General features: G+C 30.8%; 1 protein-coding gene across 2 annotated transcripts; it reads left to right on the forward strand.

Annotated features, from left to right (window-relative positions):
• Window positions 1-65: 65 nt before the first annotated feature.
• Window positions 66-6,407, forward strand: LOC124920369 (LON peptidase N-terminal domain and RING finger protein 1). Of its 2 annotated transcripts, none has more exons than XM_047460846.1 (18): window positions 66-271; window positions 554-658; window positions 1,618-1,700; window positions 1,825-1,909; window positions 1,999-2,085; window positions 2,357-2,418; window positions 2,526-2,704; window positions 2,781-2,841; window positions 3,407-3,584; window positions 4,567-4,605; window positions 4,693-4,754; window positions 4,843-4,879; window positions 5,008-5,057; window positions 5,142-5,211; window positions 5,726-5,807; window positions 5,895-5,974; window positions 6,043-6,111; window positions 6,182-6,407. In XM_047460846.1, the coding sequence occupies exons 1-18, from the start codon at window positions 215-217 to the stop codon at window positions 6,224-6,226; spliced, it is 1,431 nt and encodes a 476-aa protein (XP_047316802.1). In that variant the 5' UTR covers window positions 66-214; the 3' UTR covers window positions 6,227-6,407. The 2 variants fall into 2 exon arrangements, with proteins under 2 accessions (XP_047316802.1, XP_047316803.1); XM_047460847.1 differs by having other exon boundaries at window positions 557-658.
• The last annotated feature ends 5,093 nt before the right edge of the window (window positions 6,408-11,500 follow it).

The following is an 11,500-nucleotide window of genomic DNA, read 5'->3' on the forward strand; positions in this document are numbered from 1 at the left end:
TTGTCCGTGTATACAAAGTACTACAATACGGGGACGAACGTTGAACAACGAGGCGTTTACTTATCCACTGCATTTACCCCCACCCCACCACTATCTTCTTCCTTCTTCTTCATTTTCTTCTCTTTCTTCTTCTTCTTCGATTCGTTCTCTCCTCCGTCTTTCTTTCTTCTTACCCTTTTTGCTAATTGGTAGTTCCATTCATCTTTATGAGTCAATGGAAGCATCTGGACTTTCATTTGAAGGCCTCGAAGATGTCGAAGATTTCACCCGAGTAAGTTTTCTCCTTCCATTTCCTCCTCTCAGATGTTCATATATTGAATGGGTCATGTTAATGGACTAGTTTGAACAAAGATTTGACATTTTCTTGCTGATCTTGAGATCTAAATAGTATTTTATATCTCTATCTATCTCTGTAATGATGTTTATATTGGCATCCACCCATTTCGAATTGATTGGACTCATTACTTTTTTCAGTTGGTTCTTCTTTCATAGTATCATTCTGTTTTAGCTTGCCTTTTGAATTGATTAGACTTTTCCTGATCAATTAAAACAGCAGGTAGATGAAGGGGAATCATCAATGTCATTTGAACGATTATGTCACGTTTCTGATCACATTCAAAAGGGGAACCGGGCATTCAGAAACAAGGATTTTGAAGAGGTGAGATACCTTAGCACACATTTGATCATATTGAGCAGTTTTGTTTTTCAATCTTAGAAGTATTGGGTACTTACAATCTTGATTGTCTGTATATTGGTATATATGGATATTTGATACCAGCTGTTTTATGCACTTGATTGAGTCCTGGCATGATCAAATTGAAATGTTGTTAATTAGACAAATGTAATCATTGTATGATTTAAGAATTAAGATTAGTTAAAGTACAAAATATGTTGATTAGATAACCCCACATAAGCATAATGATTTGGTCTATATGTATACTGCTGTCACGCATAATTAGGTTTGATTCTCACTAAAACACTCTGATTTAAGTGCTAGCCTCCTCCAGGAATAAACTCTGGTCGAGAAAAAAAGATAAAAATTGAATATACATCCACCAACTAACCACTTCTTCTCGTTTTTCCTTTTTATCCTTATCTTTCTTGTAACATTTATTATATTACTAACTTGATCCCTTACATCAAGAAATATTGCCTCCAGATCTTCCTTCTTCACTATTTACCAACTCCTTTTCCCCAAAGCTTCCACTTTGTTTCCTGTCTCTATCAACCACAGTTCTTTGGTTATTCGTTCTTGATATAAAACAAGTTTAATCTCCTTTGTCTGTTTCCACATCTTGGAACATTGAAAATGCGTTCATAACTAATTAGATCATCTGCTATTTTCTAGATCTTTTGTTGATCCTTGTGTGAGATAAGATTAGTTGAACTGATAATCCAAGGTTCGATGATCTACTTTTAGTTGCAAGACATGTGATTATATTTTTTCAGTTACTATTTTTAGTATTTCAGTAATTTTTTGTTATAAAACTCTGTGATTGCAAGATCACTACACATTGGGATTTTATTTTAGCTTTTTTGACGTCTAGTAAGTGGATATTCGGAGGTTCATTTGTGTCGACCCAGATTAACTGATAATGAATTCTGATGTTTCTTTAGGCAATTCTTTGTTACTCTACAGCGCATGCTATCAAACCAGGGGATCCTATCATTCTCAGCAATCGATGCAATGCGTATCTAAGGTGGATCCTTGGTCACAATTATAATGCAGTTTTTTTAACTCCTTGTTTCAAAATAGCATAAGGTTTAGGAATATCATTTCTACTATATAGGCATTGCTGACAGTGTTCGTTTTACTGTATACAGGCTTTGCCAATTTCTGAAAGGCAGACCTCCGTTAGCTTCTGAATATAGGCCTTTGCGTGGGTTAGATCCTACTACACATGCAGAAGTATGTTTTACATAATTTTTCCTAAACCTGGTGATGACTTTACCTACAGCTGTTGCCTTCATATTGCTTATACTTTCACATCATTTCAGTTTGCACTAATGGATGCTGAGAAGGTGATGAGCCTTCGCAGTAACTCAATAAAGTCATACATTATGAAAGCTAATGCACTAATCTTGGTAAGAACACTATTTTATATTGTGTTTCATATTTCTATTTGGTGAACTTTTTATCTACTAGTTTATGTATTTACCAGATATATTGTATAAATGGATTTACTAGCTAAGAGATTAGTTACCTTCCTTATCTTTTAGTATTTCCTGCTTTCTTTGGTTTTGAATATACGGGAATGGTTTCCTCTAGTGGTCTTTCTCAAACTCGACAGTACCTAAATAATCTCCAGATTTTTATCAGTATATTTTCTGACTCTACATTGATAATAATTGACAGTTAGAAAAATATGAACTTGCCCGTGACGTTATTAATTCAGGTCTTCAGCTCGATCCTCTAAGGTAGTTATGCTCTGCCCCTTAACCCAGTTTAATGAGAAAATAAGTACTTTATGGTTATTTATTTACTTTGGATGAGTATACTTAATATTTTATCTGGCAATATGTAGCAATCCGCTTAAGGTTTTAGAGAAGGAAACAGACAATGTTTCCAGGAAGATCCTTACGAAACCAGAGCGTACTGATGACTTTGATTGCACTCTTTGCCTGAAGTTATTATATGAACCTGTAACTACACCTTGTGGGCATTCTTTCTGCCGGTCATGCCTGTTCCAGTCAATGGATCGAGGTGATTTCTAAGAGAGCTCTGTGTAATATAATTCATGGTTATTTAGTAATTACTTACTTGAAACAAAAACTTCTAGGTAACAGGTGTCCATTATGCAGAACAATTTTGTTTATTTGTCCGAAAACATGTTCGACCAGGTGAGTTTACTACTTCTAGACACGCAAATGATCTGTTTTGGGAAACTAGTTTAGTTTTCCTATTGGAGCTTGTTGGTTATTTGAGGGTTTTCTGGGATTTTGTCCAAAAGACCTTGTTTGATGAAAAATGTAGGTTATTTGGGTTTTTAATTGGTTGAATTACTATAATGCCATTTTGTATTTAAATTTTATAAAAATAAAGTAAGGATATTTTAGTATTTTAATTAATGAAATGAGTGATTTGATAGTTAGAATGATAGTGATGTGATATAGAGAGAATTTCTAAAAAAACAGGGTAAAATCTCAAAATATTCCCAAAAAATCTTATATTAAACGAGCTCTTGGAGACTACATATTGCTAAAACTTTTTATATAAAAATTAATGGGACAATGGAAACAAATTACCTGAACTAGAAATCCAGTTAGTTACTTCATATAAATGAGTTACTCTAACCTCTAATTTGTCTCCAAAATTTAGTTAGATACAATACAACACAAAAATATTTAGTCATGGAACCTCAAATTCAATTGTACTATATAACAACACTTTCTAATTTTGGATCAGTGTCACACTGAACAATATTATACAAAAGATCTTCCCAGAGGAGTATACTGAAAGGAAGTTGGAGCATGAGAGTACGATATACCATGGCGCGGATTTCATGCCTCTTTTTGTCATGGATGTAGTTCTTCCATGCCAGAAATTTCAGCTCAACATATTTGAACCTCGTTATAGACTTCTGGTAAGTTTGTGTCTGTTCGCTTCTTTTTCGTGAAGTACTTTTTATAAGTTCACTGGAAGATTTGACTTATTTATTACTTTGTTGGCCTTGTTCACTGGTGTCGTCTATGAGAGAGTTTGCAGGATTGATCATGTAAATTTGTCTGTTTTCTTTAAAAAGGGGAACTCTTGTTTTAAGCAAATAATTATTGTTAATGTGGATCTGTGAGAATGTGGCAATGTAATTAACATATGTCATGAATAACAAGACATTTGAATAGGGAATGTGTTAACACTTATAATATTGATACTCCAAAAGGAGAATAGAGATTAGGGCTTACAACTTAAGAAGGGGATGATATATTAGAGAAAGGGAGTGAGACTTAGCAGAAAGGGGATGGGAATACAGACTTTCTAAGTGGGCTCACATCAAATGACCCATGACAGAATGACAACCAAAAGGGGGGAGGATATTACCTTTAATTCTCCTTTAATATATCAATCCAATTCATGTCCATTTGAGTCAATATTAAATAGAAAAGGGGTTTATGTAAAAGTGTAGAATAAACCCCTGTTTAGGAGAGGGACAAAGATTTAAGTTTATTTCTAACTTATATTTTCTTGGTGGGGTGATTTGATATAAAATGGTGGAATAAAAAGTTTTCCTAAAGATGTGGGGAAAAGGTTTTGATGCAGAAAGATTTTTTGTGAAGAATAAGATGGGATCCAACAGGCTTAAGAGCATCTTGATATAATTGGCATCCCATGCTCACACTTATTAAGCAGCGTACTTTTAAATATAGCATTACAGAATGGCTTGTAAACGCAGTCATTAGTTATTTTTTCTGGTGCGAATATAATCAAACAATCCAAATGTCAATGAGTTAAAGGGTATGTTGGAATATTCAGTAAAATGGTCTGCTAAATCTGGAATATTGTTATGTTTCATCTCTTTTATATGCACCCTACAAAGGATGGTTATCTTACTTTTTGGTCTCAAACAGGTGAGGAGGATAATGGAAGGAAATCGCCGAATGGGAATGGTAGATTATATAGCTGGTCTTTTCTTTATGTTCCTTGTTTCCTATCCTCTTGTCTGACTCTCTGGCCTTGGTCTATTGATCATGCAGGCAATCCTTGATGCATCAACAGGTTCTATAGCAGATTTTGCTTGTGAAGTGGAGGTTACTGAGTAGGTGTTAGGCTTTACACAGATTATAATTATCTTCATTTTACATACTTTTTTCCTTGTTGAATTTATTAGTCGTAAATAACTACAGGTGCGAGCCACTTCCTGATGGGCGTTTCTTTCTAGAGGTAGAATAAGAATACTATGTTTCATTCAGTTACTACATCTTTAAAAGCCCGAAGCTTGAGAAATTGCTTCTGAATTCTTGTTTGCTAAAAAATGTGTTCTCTAAGTCTTGTAAAACGTTACAATGCAGCTTGAGAGCCGTAGAAGGTTTCTTATCATCCGCAATTGGGATCAAGATGGGTTGGTTTAATTTTTATTTTATTACTTTCCTTGGAACTCGTTTTTACCGGCTCTGAACTTGTTTTTATATTCTCTATTCCAAAGATATCGTGTTGCTGAGGTCCAGTGGGTGCAAGATTTATACCCCGCAGAAGGAACAAAAGAACAGATAGATGTGAGTATTAGATTCTCTCTTTTCCTTAACAAAAATTGGTTAGACAATTAAGGAATTAATTTGAAGCTTGCTGATACAATACTAATAGAATAAAAGCAAATTATTTAAGGATAAGGTAATGATAATTTTATGAATGTATAAAAAAAATGTTTCCTGTAGTTATTATTGAGAAGTGTATAAACATGTATCTAATTCAAGCCTTAAGATTGGTATCTAAGATATCTATTTTGGAATTTTTTTAATGAGATTGTTTAATTAGGCAGATGACAAATACTTGGAAGATGGTCTGATTTAAGTCTCCTCAGCTCCATTTTGTATAAAAATAATAATACCTAATTTGCAGTTAATGTTTATTAAAAGCAGTTTCTAGTTTAGAGCTGCTACTATATAAACCAGATTATGACGGTTTTGTATTCAATTCAACAAGTTCAATAATCTCATTTCGAATCTTCTCTGAAATTTCACACATTTCCCTATTACATGGTTTTTAATGTGTCTGTATGTTTTCTTGCAGTTACAGGAAATGACGAATAATGCTGCTGCCTTTGCTCGTTCATGGATGAGGACTGCACGAGAAGCAGCTCAACAGCATCTAGGTGACAAAGAATTTACTTCCATTCAAATTGTCAAGTTTAGGATAAGGATCTGAATTTTTTTTCCTAAGAATCAGATATTTGTTGCAGATAGAAGAAGACTTTTGGAACTAGATAAATTCGAATCACTAATGCCTACAACACGCGATCCTGAACGCTTCAGTTTTTGGGTAAGTTCATAAGATTTGACAAAATGTTTGTTTTTCCGAAGTTCTGATCTTTTCTTTTTCTACTACAGCTTGCTACTTTGACAAACCGAAGGCCATCTGAAAGATTGCAGCTCCTTCAAATGAGAGATACATTAGAGGTAAGTTTTCATGTCAATAAAAGTTACAACTTTTATGAAATAACTTGTTTTCTCGATAATGGATTTACAGAGGATGAGAAGGTCACTTGTTTTCTTGAGAGCCGGCGGAGATTGAGCCTGAACAGTGCGATAATATAAGTAAATATTTCTACTGGCCATACAAAAAAACCGATACTTTCGCTTAAATTCTTTTTTTTGGCTGGAGTATTCAATATTTCATTGTTTCAATCAAATATAATAAGTGGTGAATGTTTTTTTTTGTAAAATTCTTTTTTATAATCCTTTACTTTGGAAATGTTAAATCCAGACTATATTATGATTGTTTAATATTTTTTTTCTTGGATAAGTTATAGCTTTGATGTGAATGATTTTTATTTTTTTAATCAAATACATTAATATTTTATTATTAAGGTAGTCTTATTTGGGTTATTTGAAACATAAATTAAAGGGAATTATTTGGGTTAATATAAAAAATATGTATTTAATATTTTAAATTTTATTAAAAAATAAAGTATGGATAATTTGTTGTTTTAATTGATAATTTGAATTTTTTGGATAGTTTGTGTGTCAGTATTTTGGTTAGTGCAAGTTTTTAAAATAAAAAATATATATATATAATTTGAATGTTGAAGGATTATTACAAATGTTATAATTTGATAGTGTAAATATTATGTTTTGTTTTAAAAATATGTTATACTTTAAATTGAAGGGAAGGTTTTTAATTATGTTAGATTTTTATATTTAAAAGTATGTTATTTGTTGTAATTAAAATTTTAAATTATTTTTAAAAGTTGTCAAAAGTAAAATGCAAAGTGAATGATTATGTTTGTCCAATTATATGAAAAAAAATTAAATGAGAAGTTGATGAAAACATTAATTTTTTTAATAAATATTTACTTCCTAAAAAAAATTGTTATCAGGGATACCAATAGAATGATAATAGGGCTGAAATGCATTTAACATTTTTCATTCTGTTTTACTTTGTAATTTTCTTTTACAACATTTCTTGTCCATTACATTTCGAGAAATCCATGCACAGTATCTTTTATATCATATTCTAAAAAAATATTTTATATAATAAAATTATATGATAATATATTAAAAATTTATATTATTATAAAAAAATAAACTTAAAATTCTTATAAAATATAATGAATAAATAAATATATTAGTAATTTTATATAGGAAGCTCACTTAGACGTATGTACTTGTACCACTAGCTCACTTAAACGTATGTACTAATAAAATCTCATTTAAACGTATCGTACTATCAAAAATTGGCTCATTTAGCCTCTTTTAGTAACCATGGTTAACTTTTAATTTTAAATTTACATATTTATTAATTAAATATTAATATATTTTCTCTCTCTTTCCTTTTCATTTATTATTTCATTTATTACTAATAAATGAATCTTCTATTTTTATATTTTTTATAATTTTTTATTATTTCTATATGAGTATTTATAATTGATTATTTTAATTTTATTTTATATATACAAACATTTATCATTAATTATTTTAACTCTATATTTCTTCTTTTTTATATATTCTTTTTATATTTACATTAATTATTAATTATTTTAAAATTGTTTGATCCTAATAATTGAATATAACAATGAAAATTCTTTCAACAATAAAAAAACCTTCAACACAAAAATAAATTAATTAAGAATTAAGAATTGAATAATAATAAAAACTCAATTATCAAACACTAAAAGAGTAATAATCAAATATTAGATAAAACAATTCCTTTACTACTAATATAAGTCGTGAATAAAAATTAAATAAAAAATTATTAATTTCATTTTTATTTATATTAAACTAAATAAGAAAAAACTCTTTTTTATTTTTATTATATTAAATTAAATAAGAAAAAACTCTTTAAAAAAATATTACAATAAAATATAAAATTCATAAATAAGTTGTTAAATTAAAAAAAAATGAGAATTTAAGAAAGATTGAGAAATAAAAACTAATAAAAAAGGAAGATAAAATATAATAGAGAAATTAATATTAAAGTAATAAAAAGATTTAAAAATAAAATAAATTACTTGTTTAATTAATGAAAAAGAAGGAGAGAGAAAATGTATTAAAATTTAATTAATAAATATATAAATTTAAAACTAAAAGTTAACCATGGTTATTAAAAGAGGCTAAATGAGCCAATTTTTGATAGTACATATGTTTAAATGACCTTTTATTAGTACATACGTCTAAGTGAGCTAGCTGTACAAGTACATACGTCTAAGTGAGCTTTTTTCCTTTTATATATTAATTGTGTTTACCCTAAATTAAGGTAAAATCGGGGGCGGAGATACAAATACCATTTCCGTCCCATTCTCGATCAAGTACAGGTCGAACAGAGGAAAAAACATCCCAACAAGATAATTCGGTTCAATTATCGAGGGAAGATTTCAAATTGACATACTTAATTACCAATAGTTTGATAATTTTGTTCATTGCTTAATTATTCATTTATTTTTATAATGTCTTAATCTTTTTTTAAAAATGACACAACATTTATATTTTTTTTGTTTGTAGATAGACTAAATATTATAATATACATAATAGATTATTAAAGTATATGATATATATTTGAATAACTTTGTTAGGATCGGGATTGTCGAAAGAAACGGGGTCTCGCAACGTTAAACGCTTATACACACTTTTGTCGATAATAACCCTGTTAGAGGTTGATTATATGGTTTTTATTTTACACAAGCCGTCACAAACTCTTGACAAAGTCAAATGCGGAATTGTTTGTTTTGACTTGAAGCGACAAATAAATGGTTGGAAGATTCAGAAAGAAAAGAACACAAGACACAAGAGTTGTTTATGGATGTTCGAAGGAAACTCTCCTACGTCACCCCTTCTTCTCGATTTTGAAAAGGATATTCTTCTCAACCTTAGGAAAATATTCACTAGAAGATTTTGGTTTGAATACAACGCTTATACAAATCCAGTTGGACAACTAGGATTTAGACACTGCCTGTTTCCGAATTTCTAGTACACAACACTTGTTGAATATATACAGTCTATTCAACTTACAAACAATCACACATATTTAAAGATTAATACAATGCTTTATATGTACTGTCTCTCACAGATAAGAAAACGCTAAGTCAAAAACTTGAATATATATATTTGTAAAGAGTTTAATTAGTCAGAGAGCCCAAATCATCAAGTCTGATAAATATATATAGAATATAGAAATAAATGGATATCCTAATATTCTAAGTTATCACAGACGACGACACAATAGAGAAGAGGAATAAATAGTTGATCACTGGACTGGACCTGCTTTTGGGATGAATAGTGACCAAACTGAAGAGAAAAAAATTAGAAAGAGAGTTCTAAGCTTGGAAGAGGAGGGGTTGGAGCTTCTAAGATCGATTAACTCTTAAACTAAGCTTTGGATTAATCAGTTTAATTTTGCTAAGTTGCCTGATTCTATGGATTAATGGTGATTCATATAAGAAGGAATCACGCTTATGATGAATCATGATTGATTGATTGATTATAAGAATCATAATGTTTTTAATTGATGCATCCTCAATCCGATCGATCACGGTCATGTTCATGCAGATGAGTTTGAGTTCTGGTTGTTTGTTTGTTTGTTTGTTCTAGGATTGTGATGTGGTTGATAAATCATTGAGTTTATATTTCGATTTCCTAAGCGTTTAGTTTCAGATTGGAGGTAATTAAAACCAAATACATAATTAGCAGTTTTAGAATCTGTTAAGCTGAAAAGTAACTTGAAGAAAATCAAAGGTGTTACACAAGGTCCTAAATCTGGTTAATATTCGATTTGAATCCTAATCCGTAAGCTGGATTGTGTAGTTTTTTCATTCTGAAATCATTAGCTCGTCCTGGTCCTGATCTGGTTTGATTACTTGGTTTATTTTGATAAGGCAAAAGGCATGTTTATTTCATTTAATATGAGTGAGCAATTTGGTCATTTTACCTCATCTTATGTGTGTCCATAATTGGTGCTACAAGTGACTTAAAAATATTATGAAAATTTTAGAATAATTCTGAAATCTTGATGGACACGTTACAGGTTTAAGTCATTGCCGACCCGAATTGTTTATCGGTTTTCGGTTCATATTTTACCATCTACGCTACAGGTACTTTTGCTAGACCTAAATGAACATTTTGCTTTCTGAATGTTTTAGTCTAGATGCATATTAGGACTGAAAAAAACATGTCTCCTTTAAATCCTAAGCTAAGGCATAGGTAGAGAAACGTTCAGGATTTTTAATGAATTTATTCCCTCTTCTTCATTTAAAAGAATATATTTTTAATCTCTGATTTGGATCCTCATCAATCATGATCTTTTTCTTCCCCAGGAATTGTGCCTCATGCTCTTCATTACTTTAACCTTGTCTATGCCTCGTGAATATGATTAGCCCCTACAAAATGATTAAGATTTTCTCACACAAACAAAATAGTTCTGAACTCAGAATGAAAACGTAACCATCCTTCAAACATCAACTGACCAATTACTTAGGAGTAGAGACTGTCTGTAAAGACAAGCGTATAGAACATAACGTCTTAAGCTCTTTCTTAATACGTAACTAAACACCGAACTCTTAAAACGAATCTCTGATTTTCTTTTCTTTAGTTTTTTGAGAAAAAACTAAAATGATGACTCTAAAGTCAATTAAATCGATACATCCGCGAGTGGATTGATTTGAAACCTGTATGGGCCAATTCAAAATGTTTATGCTAAAGAACTCTATTTTCGGTTTCTCGTCCCTTTCCACTCTTTATGGGATGTAGAGGAATGTAAGTCATTGAGTTCTTTAACATAGCTCGCTTAACACACGAAAAACGTTTTCTCTTAAAAAATAGTGCACGGATCGAACCTACCATAAAAATCTCTCGTCTCCTACCGCGAGAGCACACGAGGAAGGTAAGGCATGGGATCGATAATTTTTGGATCGCACAAACCGCCCTTAAAGTTGGGGTGATTTTTTTAGAAGGAAACGAGAATGAGAAAAAACTTGTACAAGATCCAACTATAGATGGTCTGAAAAATTGAGTCTTCTAAGCAAATTAAAGGAAACAACTCAAATATGGTTCAAGCTTAGAAACATCCCAAAACACATGTATAATGCAGAAGTTTTAAGTCACTTTTCTAGTCTATTAGGAAAACCATTATATATGGGCTCAATTATAGAGGGAGGAGAGAATCTTATTTTTACTAGAATAAGAATTGAAGTGCATCCTCTAAGTACACTGCCAAAGAACATTACAATTGTTGATAGGAAGAGAAAGCCCACAGTCATAGAAATCTCATATGAATTGAGGCTAAATAGGTGTATTTTTTGTAATATTTTTCAACATGCTAGTACTAAATGTGCAAAATCAATTGAGAAATAACAGA

This window comes from Impatiens glandulifera, chromosome 1 (assembly GCF_907164915.1).
Source record: "Impatiens glandulifera chromosome 1, dImpGla2.1, whole genome shotgun sequence".
Classification (NCBI taxonomy): Eukaryota; Viridiplantae; Streptophyta; class Magnoliopsida; order Ericales; family Balsaminaceae; genus Impatiens; species Impatiens glandulifera.